General features: G+C 50.1%; 1 protein-coding gene and 1 long non-coding RNA gene across 3 annotated transcripts in view; one reads left to right on the plus strand and one right to left on the minus strand.

The window, feature by feature from the left end:
• Positions 1 to 18,358, plus strand: part of LOC140268291 (uncharacterized) — a 224,728-nt gene that overhangs the window by 55,504 nt on the left and 150,866 nt on the right. The window lies entirely within an intron of this gene.
• Positions 8,202 to 18,358, minus strand: part of klhl18 (kelch-like family member 18) — a 16,463-nt gene continuing 6,306 nt past the window's right edge. The window contains exons 5-11 of one of the 2 annotated variants that reach the window (XM_072363790.1): positions 12,907 to 12,918; positions 12,708 to 12,868; positions 12,366 to 12,502; positions 12,066 to 12,288; positions 11,884 to 11,988; positions 9,620 to 9,731; positions 8,202 to 9,535 (exon numbers count right to left, since the gene is read on the minus strand). In XM_072363790.1, the coding sequence (XP_072219891.1) occupies positions 9,149 to 9,535; positions 9,620 to 9,731; positions 11,884 to 11,988; positions 12,066 to 12,288; positions 12,366 to 12,502; positions 12,708 to 12,868; positions 12,907 to 12,918 (1,137 nt within the window). In that variant the 3' untranslated portion in view covers positions 8,202 to 9,148. The remainder of the gene's footprint in view (positions 9,536 to 9,619; positions 9,732 to 11,883; positions 11,989 to 12,065; positions 12,289 to 12,365; positions 12,503 to 12,707; positions 12,869 to 12,906; positions 12,919 to 18,358) is intronic. The other variant, XM_072363791.1, reaches the window with a different exon arrangement.

Below are 18,358 nucleotides of genomic sequence, written 5' to 3' on the forward strand. Positions count from 1 at the left end.
ACCAGTGTGAAAGTGTTAGAACTGTGGAGGTAAACCGAACCAGGCCCCAGGTTCTGGATCAGAGATCCAGAGACACAAATGTTTCCTGTTTGGTGCTTTGAGAATAAAAGTGAATGAAAGTGGTGGTGCGTTCAGATGCTTTTCGTTCTGCAGGAAGTTTCATGATTGAAGGAGAACAGGTGGGAAATAGATTAAAGATGAAGAAAATAAAACTGTAAAATAAAACAAAGTTTCTTTGACCTCTGATGTTTCCTGAATGAAGTGACGAGAGCAGGCCGCTCCAGAGATAATCCTCGACATGCGATTATTGATTATCGATATCAAAGGAAACCAAACCGAGAGGATGCCGGTCCACAGAGTTCCTTGTAAAACACGAATGTCTAAATTATGAAAATCTCCTGCTTTCTGAACATGGATCAGAATTAGATCACTCTTATTGGAGATGCAGTTTTAATGCGTCTGAACTGGGCCATAATTAAAATTAAAATGCATTTGCAGAAATGCTTTTTCATTTTAACAATGTGGCTGCGTTATTTGACTCATAAATAAAATTAGTAATCAATTATTCTATTTGCATTTTAATTTTCTGTCAATCATTGCTTTGCATCCCCTGACTGATGGTCTGGTGGCCGAACAGCTCCGCTATTCCCTTTATTTTTAAACCATTTAATCATTTTCAATGGACTGAACGGATGTTGATGGTTCCTCATCTCATTTGAGGCTCCGCAGCATCCAGCTGTTCCAGGACTGAACAGGTTTACTGTGGAACCTCCTTAATGTGTAAATCTGTCCAGCTGTTCCAGGACTGAACAGGTTTACTGTGGAACCTCCTTAATGTGTAAATCTGTCCAGCTGTTCCAGGACTGAACAGGTTTACTGTGGAACCTCCTTAATGTGTAAATCTGTCCAGCTGTTCCAGGACTGAACAGGTTTACTGTGGAACCTCCTTAATGTGTAAATCTGTCCAGCTGTTCCAGGACTGAACAGGTTTACTGTGGAACCTCCTTAATGTGTAAATCTGTGCAGCTGTTCCAGGACTGAACAGGTTTACTGTGGAACCTCCTTAATGTGTAAATCTGTCCAGCTGTTCCAGGACTGAACAGGTTTACTGTGGAGCCTCCTTAATGTGTAAATCTGTCCAGCTGTTCCAGGACTGAACAGGTTTACTGTGGAACCTCCTTAATGTGTAAATCTGTCCAGCTGTTCCAGGACTGAACAGGTTTACTGTGGAACCTCCTTAATGTGTAAATCTGTCCAGCTGTTCCAGGACTGAACAGGTTTACTGTGGAACCTCCTTAATGTGTAAATCTGTCCAGCTGTTCCAGGACTGAACAGGTTTACTGTGGAACCTCCTTAATGTGTAAATCTGTCCAGCTGTTCCAGGACTGAACAGGTTTACTGTGGAACCTCCTTAATGTGTAAATCTGTCCAGCTGTTCCAGGACTGAACAGGTTTACTGTGGAACCTCCTTAATGTGTAAATCTGTCCAGCTGTTCCAGGACTGAACAGGTTTACTGTGGAGCCTCCTTAATGTGTAAATCTGTCCAGCTGTTCCAGGACTGAACAGGTTTACTGTGGAACCTCCTTAATGTGTAAATCTGTCCAGCTGTTCCAGGACTGAACAGGTTTACTGTGGAACCTCCTTAATGTGTAAATCTGTCCAGCTGTTCCAGGACTGAACAGGTTTACTGTGGAGCCTCCTTAATGTGTAAATCTGTCCAGCTGTTCCAGGACTGAACAGGTTTACTGTGGAACCTCCTTAATGTGTAAATCTGTCCAGCTGTTCCAGGACTGAACAGGTTTACTGTGGAACCTCCTTAATGTGTAAATCTGTCCAGCTGTTCCAGGACTGAACAGGTTTACTGTGGAACCTCCTTAATGTGTAAATCTGTCCAGCTGTTCCAGGACTGAACAGGTTTACTGTGGAACCTCCTTAATGTGTAAATCTGTCCAGCTGTTCCAGGACTGAACAGGTTTACTGTGGAACCTCCTTAATGTGTAAATCTGTCCAGCTGTTCCAGGACTGAACAGGTTTACTGTGGAGCCTCCTTAATGTGTAAATCTGTCCAGCTGTTCCAGGACTGAACAGGTTTACTGTGGAACCTCCTTAATGTGTAAATCTGTCCAGCTGTTCCAGGACTGAACAGGTTTACTGTGGAACCTCCTTAATGTGTAAATCTGTCCAGCTGTTCCAGGACTGAACAGGTTTACCGTGGAACCTCCTTAATGTGTAAATCTGTCCAGCTGTTCCAGGACTGAACAGGTTTACTGTGGAACCTCCTTAATGTGTAAATCTGTCCAGCTGTTCCAGGACTGAACAGGTTTACTGTGGAACCTCCTTAATGTGTAAATCTGTGCAGCTGTTCCAGGACTGAACAGGTTTACTGTGGAACCTCCTTAATGTGTAAATCTGTCCAGCTGTTCCAGGACTGAACAGGTTTACTGTGGAACCTCCTTAATGTGTAAATCTGTCCAGCTGTTCCAGGACTGAACAGGTTTACTGTGGAACCTCCTTAATGTGTAAATCTGTCCAGCTGTTCCAGGACTGAACAGGTTTACTGTGGAACCTCCTTAATGTGTAAATCTGTGCAGCTGTTCCAGGACTGAACAGGTTTACTGTGGAACCTCCTTAATGTGTAAATCTGTCCAGCTGTTCCAGGACTGAACAGGTTTACTGTGGAACCTCCTTAATGTGTAAATCTGTGCAGCTGTTCCAGGACTGAACAGGTTTACTGTGGAGCCTCCTTAATGTGTAAATCTGTCCAGCTGTTCCAGGACTGAACAGGTTTACTGTGGAGCCTCCTTAATGTGTAAATCTGTCCAGCTGTTCCAGGACTGAACAGGTTTACTGTGGAACCTCCTTAATGTGTAAATCTGTCCAGCTGTTCCAGGACTGAACAGGTTTACTGTGGAACCTCCTTAATGTGTAAATCTGTCCAGCTGTTCCAGGACTGAACAGGTTTACTGTGGAACCTCCTTAATGTGTAAATCTGTCCAGCTGTTCCAGGACTGAACAGGTTTACCGTGGAACCTCCTTAATGTGTAAATCTGTCCAGCTGTTCCAGGACTGAACAGGTTTACTGTGGAACCTCCTTAATGTGTAAATCTGTCCAGCTGTTCCAGGACTGAACAGGTTTACTGTGGAACCTCCTTAATGTGTAAATCTGTCCAGCTGTTCCAGGACTGAACAGGTTTACTGTGGAACCTCCTTAATGTGTAAATCTGTCCAGCTGTTCCAGGACTGAACGGGTTTACTGTGGAACCTCCTTAATGTGTAAATCTGTCCAGCTGTTCCAGGACTGAACAGGTTTACTGTGGAACCTCCTTAATGTGTAAATCTGTCCAGCTGTTCCAGGACTGAACAGGTTTACTGTGGAACCTCCTTAATGTGTAAATCTGTCCAGCTGTTCCAGGACTGAACAGGTTTACTGTGGAACCTCCTTAATGTGTAAATCTGTCCAGCTGTTCCAGGACTGAACAGGTTTACCGTGGAACCTCCTTAATGTGTAAATCTGTCCAGCTGTTCCAGGACTGAACAGGTTTACTGTGGAACCTCCTTAATGTGTAAATCTGTCCAGCTGTTCCAGGACTGAACAGGTTTACTGTGGAACCTCCTTAATGTGTAAATCTGTCCAGCTGTTCCAGGACTGAACAGGTTTACTGTGGAACCTCCTTAATGTGTAAATCTGTCCAGCTGTTCCAGGACTGAACAGGTTTACTGTGGAACCTCCTTAATGTGTAAATCTGTCCAGCTGTTCCAGGACTGAACAGGTTTACTGTGGAACCTCCTTAATGTGTAAATCTGTCCAGCTGTTCCAGGACTGAACAGGTTTACTGTGGAACCTCCTTAATGTGTAAATCTGTCCAGCTGTTCCAGGACTGAACAGGTTTACTGTGGAACCTCCTTAATGTGTAAATCTGTCCAGCTGTTCCAGGACTGAACAGGTTTACTGTGGAGCCTCCTTAATGTGTAAATCTGTGCAGCTGTTCCAGGACTGAACAGGTTTACTGTGGAACCTCCTTAATGTGTAAATCTGTCCAGCTGTTCCAGGACTGAACAGGTTTACTGTGGAACCTCCTTAATGTGTAAATCTGTCCAGCTGTTCCAGGACTGAACAGGTTTACTGTGGAACCTCCTTAATGTGTAAATCTGTCCAGCTGTTCCAGGACTGAACAGGTTTACTGTGGAACCTCCTTAATGTGTAAATCTGTCCAGCTGTTCCAGGACTGAACAGGTTTACTGTGGAGCCTCCTTAATGTGTAAATCTGTCCAGCTGTTCCAGGACTGAACAGGTTTACTGTGGAACCTCCTTAATGTGTAAATCTGTCCAGCTGTTCCAGGACTGAACAGGTTTACTGTGGAGCCTCCTTAATGTGTAAATCTGTCCAGCTGTTCCAGGACTGAACAGGTTTACTGTGGAACCTCCTTAATGTGTAAATCTGTCCAGCTGTTCCAGGACTGAACAGGTTTACTGTGGAGCCTCCTTAATGTGTAAATCTGTCCAGCTGTTCCAGGACTGAACAGGTTTACCGTGGAACCTCCTTAATGTGTAAATCTGTCCAGCTGTTCCAGGACTGAACAGGTTTACTGTGGAACCTCCTTAATGTGTAAATCTGTCCAGCTGTTCCAGGACTGAACAGGTTTACTGTGGAACCTCCTTAATGTGTAAATCTGTCCAGCTGTTCCAGGACTGAACAGGTTTACTGTGGAACCTCCTTAATGTGTAAATCTGTCCAGCTGTTCCAGGACTGAACAGGTTTACTGTGGAACCTCCTTAATGTGTAAATCTGTCCAGCTGTTCCAGGACTGAACAGGTTTACTGTGGAACCTCCTTAATGTGTAAATCTGTCCAGCTGTTCCAGGACTGAACAGGTTTACTGTGGAACCTCCTTAATGTGTAAATCTGTCCAGCTGTTCCAGGACTGAACAGGTTTACTGTGGAACCTCCTTAATGTGTAAATCTGTCCAGCTGTTCCAGGACTGAACAGGTTTACCGTGGAACCTCCTTAATGTGTAAATCTGTCCAGCTGTTCCAGGACTGAACAGGTTTACTGTGGAACCTCCTTAATGTGTAAATCTGTCCAGCTGTTCCAGGACTGAACAGGTTTACTGTGGAGCCTCCTTAATGTGTAAATCTGTCCAGCTGTTCCAGGACTGAACAGGTTTACTGTGGAACCTCCTTAATGTGTAAATCTGTCCAGCTGTTCCAGGACTGAACAGGTTTACTGTGGAACCTCCTTAATGTGTAAATCTGTGCAGCTGTTCCAGGACTGAACAGGTTTACTGTGGAACCTCCTTAATGTGTAAATCTGTCCAGCTGTTCCAGGACTGAACAGGTTTACTGTGGAACCTCCTTAAAGTGTAAATCTGTCCAGCTGTTCCAGGACTGAACAGGTTTACTGTGGAACCTCCTTAATGTGTAAATCTGTGCAGCTGTTCCAGGACTGAACAGGTTTACTGTGGAACCTCCTTAATGTGTAAATCTGTCCAGCTGTTCCAGGACTGAACAGGTTTACCGTGGAACCTCCTTAATGTGTAAATCTGTCCAGCTGTTCCAGGACTGAACAGGTTTACCGTGGAACCTCCTTAATGTGTAAATCTGTCCAGCTGTTCCAGGACTGAACAGGTTTACCGTGGAACCTCCTTAATGTGTAAATCTGTCCAGCTGTTCCAGGACTGAACAGGTTTACTGTGGAACCTCCTTAATGTGTAAATCTGTCCAGCTGTTCCAGGACTGAACAGGTTTACCGTGGAACCTCCTTAATGTGTAAATCTGTCCAGCTGTTCCAGGACTGAACAGGTTTACTGTGGAACCTCCTTAATGTGTAAATCTGTCCAGCTGTTCCAGGACTGAACAGGTTTACTGTGGAACCTCCTTAATGTGTAAATCTGTCCAGCTGTTCCAGGACTGAACAGGTTTACTGTGGAACCTCCTTAATGTGTAAATCTGTCCAGCTGTTCCAGGACTGAACAGGTTTACTGTGGAACCTCCTTAATGTGTAAATCTGTCCAGCTGTTCCAGGACTGAACAGGTTTACTGTGGAACCTCCTTAATGTGTAAATCTGTCCAGCTGTTCCAGGACTGAACAGGTTTACTGTGGAACCTCCTTAATGTGTAAATCTGTCCAGCTGTTCCAGGACTGAACAGGTTTACTGTGGAACCTCCTTAATGTGTAAATCTGTCCAGCTGTTCCAGGACTGAACAGGTTTACTGTGGAACCTCCTTAATGTGTAAATCTGTCCAGCTGTTCCAGGACTGAACAGGTTTACTGTGGAACCTCCTTAATGTGTAAATCTGTCCAGCTGTTCCAGGACTGAACAGGTTTACTGTGGAACCTCCTTAATGTGTAAATCTGTCCAGCTGTTCCAGGACTGAACAGGTTTACTGTGGAACCTCCTTAATGTGTAAATCTGTCCAGCTGTTCCAGGACTGAACAGGTTTACCGTGGAACCTCCTTAATGTGTAAATCTGTCCAGCTGTTCCAGGACTGAACAGGTTTACCGTGGAACCTCCTTAATGTGTAAATCTGTCCAGCTGTTCCAGGACTGAACAGGTTTACTGTGGAACCTCCTTAATGTGTAAATCTGTCCAGCTGTTCCAGGACTGAACAGGTTTACTGTGGAGCCTCCTTAATGTGTAAATCTGTCCAGCTGTTCCAGGACTGAACAGGTTTACTGTGGAACCTCCTTAATGTGTAAATCTGTCCAGCTGTTCCAGGACTGAACAGGTTTACCGTGGAACCTCCTTAATGTGTAAATCTGTCCAGCTGTTCCAGGACTGAACAGGTTTACTGTGGAACCTCCTTAATGTGTAAATCTGTCCAGCTGTTCCAGGACTGAACAGGTTTACTGTGGAACCTCCTTAATGTGTAAATCTGTCCAGCTGTTCCAGGACTGAACAGGTTTACTGTGGAACCTCCTTAATGTGTAAATCTGTCCAGCTGTTCCAGGACTGAACAGGTTTACTGTGGAACCTCCTTAATGTGTAAATCTGTCCAGCTGTTCCAGGACTGAACAGGTTTACTGTGGAACCTCCTTAATGTGTAAATCTGTCCAGCTGTTCCAGGACTGAACAGGTTTACTGTGGAACCTCCTTAATGTGTAAATCTGTCTGCAGCCAGGCTCTCTGACTGGTTCTGCTCGGCCACAGGCATCAGACCCAGATATATTATCAGATTCTACCTCAGCTAACTCTAACAGTGTTTGCACAGTTTGAGGGAGCGCCATGATCTGTGATGCTTCCTCTAAAGACCCGGCAATTCAATCAGTTCCCGGCACATTTGTAATGCAGATGTGCACAGCGCCCCCTACTGAACAGGATGGGTCTAATAATATGTGCACAGCGCCCCCTACTGAACAGGATGGGTCTAATAATATGTGCACAGCGCCCCCTACTGAACAGGATGGGTCTAATAATATGTGCACAGCGCCCCCTACTGAACAGGATGGGTCTAATAATATGTGCACAGCGCCCCCTACTGAACAGGATGGGTCTAATAATATGTGCACAGCGCCCCCTACTGAACAGGATGGGTCTAATAATATGTGCACAGCGCCCCCTACTGAACAGGATGGGTCTAATAATATGTGCACAGCGCCCCCTACTGAACAGGATGGGTCTAATAATATGTGCACAGCGCCCCCTACTGAACAGGATGGGTCTAATAATATGTGCACAGCGCCCCCTACAGAACAGGATGGGTCTAATAATATGTGCACAGCGCCCCCTACTGAACAGGATGGGTCTAATAATATGTGCAGCCCCCAGCGCTGACGTCGCTCTGCTGCGCCGCTCAGAAGGATTTTTCCTTTTCCAATCATGGGCAGAACTCTGCAGGCAGACCAAGAAAAGGAAAAAGCAATAATGTGCCGTCTTGAAGAAGAAAATGCAAATTAATTGATTACTAATTTTATTTATGAGTCCAATAATGCAGCCACAGTCTTAAAATGAAAAAGCATTTCTGCAAATGCATTTCATTTGAGTTATGGTGAAGACTGGCTCCCATGGTAATGTGCCCACAGGCTGTCTTACTGTTAGAGGAAACCTGGCGGCGTGCACCATGACCTCACAGATCTAACGCTTCTGTAGCTCATTATGAACCTGCTCACGTGCACACATGACCTCACAGATCTAACGCTTCTGTAGCTCATTATGAACCTGCTCACGTGCACACATGACCACACCTTGACATGCCAACAGTTTGAATCTCAAACGTTTTTATTGATCAGACGTGATGACGGTAAGTTTGATGTCACAGAATCAATCTTTACTGCTGAGAGACGAGAAACAGACACCTGAACACTTCCTCTTCAATGATTCACAAAAAAAACAAATCAATCATAAATTAATCAATAAAATTAAGTGATCGATCACTGATGATGATGTTCTGTTGAGGTACAGAGGAGACACATGACTGAACTGTCTCCATGGCAACTGGTAAAGAAGTCCATGAGAGGATCTGGATCAAATTCCTCTGCCTCTGCCCCATCAGCCGCCGCCGGGCCTTTACTGGTCAGATCAGACGGAGGACCGCACCCCGCTACACGTCGATGACATCATCAATGGAGAGATGGCGGCACCAACCTGACAACAGATTCTCAGGCCGGTTCTGACTGCTGGCGGCTATCTGATGACATCACAGTCTGCAGTATGTGGGCGGGACTTATGTCCACTTCCTGTCAGAGGACAGCATAGATACGACGAGGATGAGGAGCGGATCTTCGGCAGGTGTGTGTACCTTGTTGCCAGGTGTAAATGACGCCACCGAAGCAGCCTCCAATCGGCTCAGGGCGGCCTGCATTGCTGCACTTCCTGTTTCTGTGCCCTTACCTGCGTGCAGCCCCGCCTCCAGCTTACCTGTTCATGAACTGAAAATGGATCAGACTGATCACCCTGTCAACATTCAGCAGCTTTGGTCGTTTCGATCAAGTAATCAATATTCAACAATAATCAATCCACACGTGTGCTAATTGCAGGATGCTAGCATCTAGCCACCGCAGGCTAGCTCTACAGTTTTTCCCAGAATGCCGCAGGCCTGGCGTCAGTGTGCAGGTCTGAGCCTGGCTGTCGTACCCATAAACTCAGAGGGCGTCGCCTCCGCCTGCCGCCATCAGTAACGCCTCAGTCCTCAGCTGTGGGTGGTGGGTTTAGGCGGGCAGCAGGGGGATGCACCCGACGCCGACCCCACCCTCATGACTCACCATGGGGGCCATGAAAGTCCAGCGGTTGGTGTCGGGGTTGTACATCTCAACGGAGGTGAGGTTGGACTGTCCGTCGTACCCGCCCACGGCGTACAGACGCCCTGACGTGGACACCAGAGACACCCGGCTGCGACGTGTGTTCATGGCAACCAGGAGGCTCCACTGTCCCGACGCCGAGCTAAATACCTCCGCTCCGCTCAGGAAGCCCGAGCCATCGTACCCCCCTGCCACGTACATGTGACTGCCCAGGGCCGCCGCCCCGTGACGGCATCGCCTGTTCAGCATCGGTGCTGTCGGGTGCCAGCAGTTCGTGTGGTGGTTGTAGTACTCCACCTGCAAGGGAAGGGCACCAGGCGCACAGGTAAGCATCAGACACACATCTGATGAGTTCTGATTGGTTCGGAAAGTCTGACTGACCGTGTTGAAGATCTGCAGGCCGTCATGGCCACCCGATGCAAAGATCCGGCCGTCGAACACGGTCACGCCAGCAGCGCTGCGGCTCACACTCATCTCTGTCACCACCGCCCACCTGCAGCAAAGCATCACATGTCAGGAAGTCCCAACCCACCAGCTTTCATTACAACCCTGTGACACACAGCACTGATCGGCTGAGTTTAGGGACACCTGTACATGTTCACAGCTACCTGGAACATGTCTGTCGATTACTGCATGTCACCTTTATCCAAACGGGCCTCCAGCTGTTTCACCTGTTTCACCTGCTCGCACACCTGTTAAACCTGCTCGCACACCTGTTAAACCTGCTCAAACACCTGTTAAACCTGCTCGCACACCTGTTAAACCTGCTCAAACACCTGTTTAAACCTGCTCAAACACCTGTTTAAACACCTGTTAAACCTGCTCAAACACCTGTTTAAACCTGCTCAAACACCTGTTAAACCTGCTCGCACACCTGTTTAAACCTGCTAAAACACCTGTTTCACCTGCTCAAACACCTGTTAAACCTGCTCAAACACCTGTTTCACCTGCTCGCACACCTGTTAAACCTGCTCGCACACCTGTTAAACCTGCTCAAACACCTGTTTCACCTGCTCGCACACCTGTTAAACCTGCTCGCACACCTGTTAAACCTGCTCAAACACCTGTTAAACCTGCTCGCACACCTGTTAAACACCTGTTAAACCTGCTCAAACACCTGTTTAAACCTGCTCAAACACCTGTTAAACCTGCTCGCACACCTGTTAAACCTGCTCGCACACCTGTTTAAACCTGCTAAAACACCTGTTTCACCTGCTCAAACACCTGTTAAACCTGCTCAAACACCTGTTTCACCTGCTCGCACACCTGTTAAACCTGCTCAAACACCTGTTTCACCTGCTCGCACACCTGTTAAACCTGCTCGCACACCTGTTAAACCTGCTCAAACACCTGTTTCACCTGCTCGCACACCTGTTAAACCTGCTCGCACACCTGTTAAACCTGCTCAAACACCTGTTAAACCTGCTCGCACACCTGTTAAACACCTGTTAAACCTGCTCGCACACCTGTTAAACACCTGTTAAACCTGCTCAAACACCTGTTAAACCTGCTCAAACACCTGTTAAACCTGCTCGCACACCTGTTAAACCTGCTCAAACACCTGTTAAACCTGCTCGCACACCTGTTTCACCTGCTCAAACACCTGTTAAACCTGCTCGCACACCTGTTAAACCTGCTAAAACACCTGTTAAACCTGCTCACACACCTGTTAAACCTGCTCAAACACCTGTTAAACCTGCTCAAACACCTGTTAAACCTGCTCGCACACCTGTTAAACCTGCTCAAACACCTGTTAAACCTGCTCAAACACCTGTTTCACCTGCTCGCACACCTGTTAAACCTGCTCAAACACCTGTTAAACCTGCTCACACACCTGTTAAACCTGCTCAAACACCTGTTAAACCTGCTCAAACACCTGTTAAACCTGCTCGCACACCTGTTAAACCTGCTAAAACACCTGTTTCACCTGCTCAAACACCTGTTAAACCTGCTCAAACACCTGTTAAACCTGCTCGCACACCTGTTAAACCTGCTCAAACACCTGTTAAACCTGCTCGCACACCTGTTAAACCTGCTCAAACACCTGTTAAACCTGCTCAAACACCTGTTTAAACCTGCTCAAACACCTGTTTAAACCTGCTCAAACACCTGTTAAACCTGCTCGCACACCTGTTAAACCTGCTCAAACACCTGTTAAACCTACTCGCACACCTGTTAAACCTGCTCGCACACCTGTTTAAACCTGCTCAAACACCTGTTTAAACCTGCTCAAACACCTGTTAAACCTGCTCGCACACCTGTTAAACCTGCTCAAACACCTGTTAAACCTACTTGCACACCTGTTTCACCTGCTCAAACACCTGTTAAACCTGCTCAAACACCTGTTTAAACCTGCTCAAACACCTGTTAAACCTGCTCGCACACCTGTTTCACCTGCTCAAACACCTGTTAAACCTGCTAAAACACCTGTTAAACCTGCTCAAACACCTGTTAAACCTGCTCGCACACCTGTTAAACACCTGTTAAACCTGCTCAAACACCTGTTAAACCTGCTAAAACACCTGTTAAACCTGCTCGCACACCTGTTAAACACCTGTTAAACCTGCTCAAACACCTGTTAAACCTGCTAAAACACCTGTTTCACCTGCTCGCACACCTGTTTAAGAGTCCTCAGGTGAACTCACCTGTCGGTCTCTGGAGAATAACATTCCACTGAGTTCAAAGACGACTTCCCATCGTAGCCCCCGCACACGTAGATGTGTCCGTCAATCACAACTGTTCCCATGGCGCTGTAACGACAACGCAGAAAACACTAGCATTAGAGTATTGATCAGGGTATTAATTGTGCAAACATCTGGGAACTGACCTGCGCTGGCTGTTCATGCTTGACACCTGCGTCCAGCTGTCCGTCTCCGGGTTGTACACCTCCACCGTGCTGAGCCGTGATTGGCCGTCATAACCACCGATGGCATATAGCAGCCCGTTAACAACGGCTACACCCACTCTGCTGCGCGCCGTCCTCATCGGCTGACATCGTTCCCAGAAGTTACCCACTGGATCAAACACCTCAACCACATTTAAGGAGTCACCTGCAGGAGAGTGATAACTCAGTCAGGGTAACCTGGCGCACAGGTGTGTTCCCTCAGGTGACAGATGAGGAGTATACCTGAGCTGTTCAGTCCTCCCACAGCATAAATGAGTCCTGAAATTGAGGTGCAGCACCTCTGTCTGGTCTTAAAGGCCGGAAGGTGAGGACGCCGCTCTGGCATCAGGTGAAAATCTTTGGCTTCATCCACCAAATCTCTGAAAGGACATCAAGTGATCATTAAAGCTCTCATAAATCATTAGGATGTCTGCTCAAAACCCAATCAATACGTTTAGTTTGACTGGTATTCAGACTGGTTGAATGGGTCCAGGTTGAACCTGGGACAGTCTGTTTCCGCCTGGTCAGACAAAGATCCTGGGATGTCAGTGATGCTCCTCAGGTGACAGGTGTGTTTGGCCTCACCTGCACTTGTGGCAGCAGCGTATGAGATCATCCTGCTGGACCCGGTCCGACAGGAACTGAGGGCGGCACAGAGGAAGTCTGATCTTTGATAGGAGCTCCGGCAGCAGGGTCTCCCTTCGGTCACGGTCGTGATGCACCCAGGCCAGCACCGCCTCGAACACCTGCACAGGTACAACACGCCTCAGGTGAGCTGTCCCACCTGCTCCTCCGCCTTCACATTGAGCTGTTCACCCGTCTACATTCTACACCTGCAGAGGAACCACACGGGACACGCCTGCAGAGGAACCACACGGACACACCGAGTCCATCCATCTACATTCTACACCTGCAGAGGAACCACACGGGACACACCGAGTTCATCCATCTACATTCTACACCTGCAGAGGAACCACACGGACACACCTGCAGAGGAACCACACGGACACGCCGAGTTCATCCGTCTACATTCTACACCTGCAGAGGAACCACACGGGACACGTCTGCAGAGGAACCACACGGACACGCCGAGTTCATCCGTCTACATTCTACACCTGCAGAGGAACCACACGGGACACACCTGCAGAGGAACCACACGGGACACGCCGAGTTCATCCGTCTACATTCTACACCTGCAGAGGAACCACACGGGACACACCTGCAGAGGAACCACACGGGACACACCGAGTCCATCCGTCTACATTCTACACCTGCAGAGGAACCACACGGACACACCTGCAGAGGAACCACACGGGACACGCCGAGTTCATCCATCTACATTCTACACCTGCAGAGGAACCACACGGGACACACCGAGTCCATCCGTCTACATTCTACACCTGCAGAGGAACCACACGGGACACACCTGCAGAGGAACCACACGGGACACGCCGAGTTCATCCGTCTACATTCTACACCTGCAGAGGAACCACACGGGACACGTCTGCAGAGGAACCACACGGGACACGTCTGCAGAGGAACCACACGGACACACCGAGTTCATCCACCTACATTCTACACCTGCAGAGGAACCACACGGGACACGCCGAGTTCATCCGTCTACATTCTACACCTGCAGAGGAACCACACGGGACACACCTGCAGAGGAACCACACGGACACACCGAGTTCATCCGTCTACATTCTACACCTGCAGAGGAACCACACGGGACACGCCGAGTTCATCCGTCTACATTCTACACCTGCAGAGGAACCACACGGGACACACCTGCAGAGGAACCACACGGGACACACCGAGTTCATCCGTCTACATTCTACACCTGCAGAGGAACCACACGGGACACACCTGCAGAGGAACCACACGGGACACACCGAGTCCATCCGTCTACATTCTACACCTGCAGAGGAACCACACGGGACACACCTGCAGAGGAACCACACGGACACACCTGCAGAGGAACCACACGGGACACACCTGCAGAGGAACCACACGGGACACGCCGAGTTCACCCGTCTACATTCTACACCTGCAGAGGAACCACACGGGACACGCCGAGTCCATCCGTCTACATTCTACACCTGCAGAGGAACCACACAGGAAACGCCTGCAGAGGAACCACACGGGACACGCCGAGTTCATCCATCTACATTCTACACCTGCAGAGGAACCACACGGGACACACCTGCAGAGGAACCACACGGACACACCTGCAGAGGAACCACACGGGACACACCTGCAGAGGAACCACACGGGACACGCCGAGTCCATCCATCTACATTCTACACCTGCAGAGGAACCACACGGGACACGCCGAGTTCATCCGTCTACATTCTACACCTGCAGAGGAACCACACGGGACACACCTGCAGAGGAACCACACGGGACACACCTGCAGAGGAACCACACGGGACACACCTGCAGAGGAACCACACGGACACACCGAGTTCATCCATCTACATTCTACACCTGCAGAGGAACCACACGGGACACACCTGCAGAGGAACCACACGGACACACCGAGTTCATCCATCTACATTCTACACCTGCAGAGGAACCACACGGGACACACCTGCAGAGGAACCACACGGGACACGCCGAGTCCATCCGTCTACATTCTACACCTGCAGAGGAACCACACAGGAAACGCCTGCAGAGGAACCACACGGGACACGCCGAGTCCATCCATCTACATTCTACACCTGCAGAGGAACCACACGGGACACACCTGCAGAGGAACCACACGGGACACACCTGCAGAGGAACCACACGGGACACACCTGCAGAGGAACCACACGGACACACCGAGTCCATCCATCTACATTCTACACCTGCAGAGGAACCACACGGGACACACCTGCAGAGGAACCACACGGGACACACCTGCAGAGGAACCACACGGGACACACCTGCAGAGGAACCACACGGACACACCGAGTCCATCCATCTACATTCTACACCTGCAGAGGAACCACACGGGACACACCTGCAGAGGAACCACACGGGACACACCTGCAGAGGAACCACACGGGACACACCTGCAGAGGAACCACACGGGACACACCTGCAGAGGAACCACACGGGACACACCTGCAGAGGAACCACACGGGACACACCTGCAGAGGAACCACACGGGACACGCCGAGTTCATCCATCTACATTCTACACCTGCAGAGGAACCACACGGGACACACCTGCAGAGGAACCACACGGGACACACCTGCAGAGGAACCACACGGGACACACCTGCAGAGGAACCACACGGGACACACCTGCAGAGGAACCACACGGACACACCTGCAGAGGAACCACACGGGACACGCCGAGTCCATCCGTCTACATTCTACACCTGCAGAGGAACCACACGGGACACGTCTGCAGAGGAACCACACGGGACACGCCGAGTCCATCCATCTACATTCTACACCTGCAGAGGAACCACACGGGACACGCCGAGTTCATCCGTCTACATTCTACACCTGCAGAGGAACCACACGGGACACACCGAGTCCATCCATCTACATTCTACACCTGCAGAGGAACCACACGGGACACACCTGCAGAGGAACCACACGGGACACACCTGCAGAGGAACCACACGGACACACCGAGTTCATCCATCTACATTCTACACCTGCAGAGGAACCACATGGGACACACCGAGTCCATCCATCTACATTCTACACCTGCAGAGGAACCACACGGGACACACCTGCAGAGGAACCACACGGGACACACCTGCAGAGGAACCACACGGGACACACCTGCAGAGGAACCACACGGACACACCTGCAGAGGAACCACACGGACACACCTGCAGAGGAACCACACGGGACACGCCGAGTCCATCCGTCTACATTCTACACCTGCAGAGGAACCACACGGGACACGTCTGCAGAGGAACCACACGGGACACGCCGAGTCCATCCGTCTACATTCTACACCTGCAGAGGAACCACACGGGACACACCGAGTCCATCCATCTACATTCTACACCTGCAGAGGAACCACACGGGACACACCTGCAGAGGAACCACACGGGACACACCTGCAGAGGAACCACACGGGACACACCTGCAGAGGAACCACACGGACACACCGAGTTCATCCATCTACATTCTACACCTGCAGAGGAACCACACGGGACACACCGAGTCCATCCGTCTACATTCTACACCTGCAGAGGAACCACACGGGACACACCTGCAGAGGAACCACACGGGACACGCCGAGTCCATCCATCTACATTCTACACCTGCAGAGGAACCACACGGGACACGCCGAGTTCATCCGTCTACATTCTACACCTGCAGAGGAACCACACGGGACACACCTGCAGAGGAACCACACGGGACACACCTGCAGAGGAACCACACGGACACACCGAGTTCATCCATCTACATTCTACACCTGCAGAGGAATCACACGGGACACACCGAGTTCATCCATCTACATTCTACACCTGCAGAGGAACCACACGGGACACACCTGCAGAGGAACCACACGGGACACACCTGCAGAGGAACCACACGGGACACACCTGCAGAGGAACCACACGGGACACACCTGCAGAGGAACCACACGGGACACGCCTGCAGAGGAACCACACGGGACACACCTGCAGAGGAACCACACGGGACACGCCTGCAGAGGAACCACACGGGACACACCTGCAGAGGAACCACACGGGACACACCGAGTTCATCCATCTACATTCTACACCTGCAGAGGAACCACACGGGACACACCTGCAGAGGAACCACACGGGACACACCGAGTTCATCCATCTACATTCTACACCTGCAGAGGAACCACACGGACACACCTGCAGAGGAACCACACGGGACACACCGAGTTCATCCATCTACATTCTACACCTGCAGAGGAACCACACGGGACACACCTGCAGAGGAACCACACGGACACACCGAGTCCATCCGTCTACATTCTACACCTGCAGAGGAACCACACGGGACACGCCGAGTCCATCCGTCTACATTCTACACCTGCAGAGGAACCACACAGGAAACGCCTGCAGAGGAACCACACGGGACACACCTGCAGAGGAACCACACGGGACACACCTGCAGAGGAACCACACGGGACACACCTGCAGAGGAACCACACGGGACACACCTGCAGAGGAACCACACGGGACACACCGAGTCCATCCATCTACATTCTACACCTGCAGAGGAACCACACGGGACACACCTGCAGAGGAACCACACGGGACACACCTGCAGAGGAACCACACGGGACACACCTGCAGAGGAACCACATGGACACACCGAGTTCATCCATCTACATTCTACACCTGCAGAGGAACCACACGGGACACACCGAGTCCATCCATCTACATTCTACACCTGCAGAGGAACCACACGGGACACACCTGCAGAGGAACCACACGGGACACACCTGCAGAGGAACCACACGGACACACCGAGTCCATCCATCTACATTCTACACCTGCAGAGGAACCACACGGGACACACCTGCAGAGGAACCACACGGGACACACCTGCAGAGGAACCACACGGGACACGCCGAGTCCATCCATCTACATTCTACACCTGCAGAGGAACCACACGGGACACGCCGAGTTCATCCGTCTACATTCTACACCTGCAGAGGAACCACACGGGACACACCGAGTCCATCCATCTACATTCTACACCTGCAGAGGAACCACACGGGACACACCTGCAGAGGAACCACACGGGACACACCTGCAGAGGAACCACACGGGACACACCTGCAGAGGAACCACACGGGACACACCTGCAGAGGAACCACACGGGACACGCCGAGTTCATCCATCTACATTCTACACCTGCAGAGGAACCACACGGGACACACCGAGTCCATCCGTCTACATTCTACACCTGCAGAGGAACCACACGGGACACGTCTGCAGAGGAACCACACGGGACACGCCGAGTTCATCCATCTACATTCTACACCTGCAGAGGAACCACACGGGACACGCCGAGTCCATCCGTCTACATTCTACACCTGCAGAGGAACCACACGGGACACACCTGCAGAGGAACCACACGGGACACGTCTGCAGAGGAACCACACGGGACACACCTGCAGAGGAACCACACGGGACACACCTGCAGAGGAACCACACGGGACACACCTGCAGAGGAACCACACGGACACACCGAGTCCATCCATCTACATTCTACACCTGCAGAGGAACCACACGG

The sequence above is a fragment of the Leuresthes tenuis genome, unplaced genomic scaffold, assembly GCF_036924035.1.
Source record: "Leuresthes tenuis unplaced genomic scaffold, fLeuTen1.0.hap1 SCAF_14, whole genome shotgun sequence".
In the NCBI taxonomy this organism is placed as follows: domain Eukaryota; kingdom Metazoa; phylum Chordata; class Actinopteri; order Atheriniformes; family Atherinopsidae; genus Leuresthes; species Leuresthes tenuis.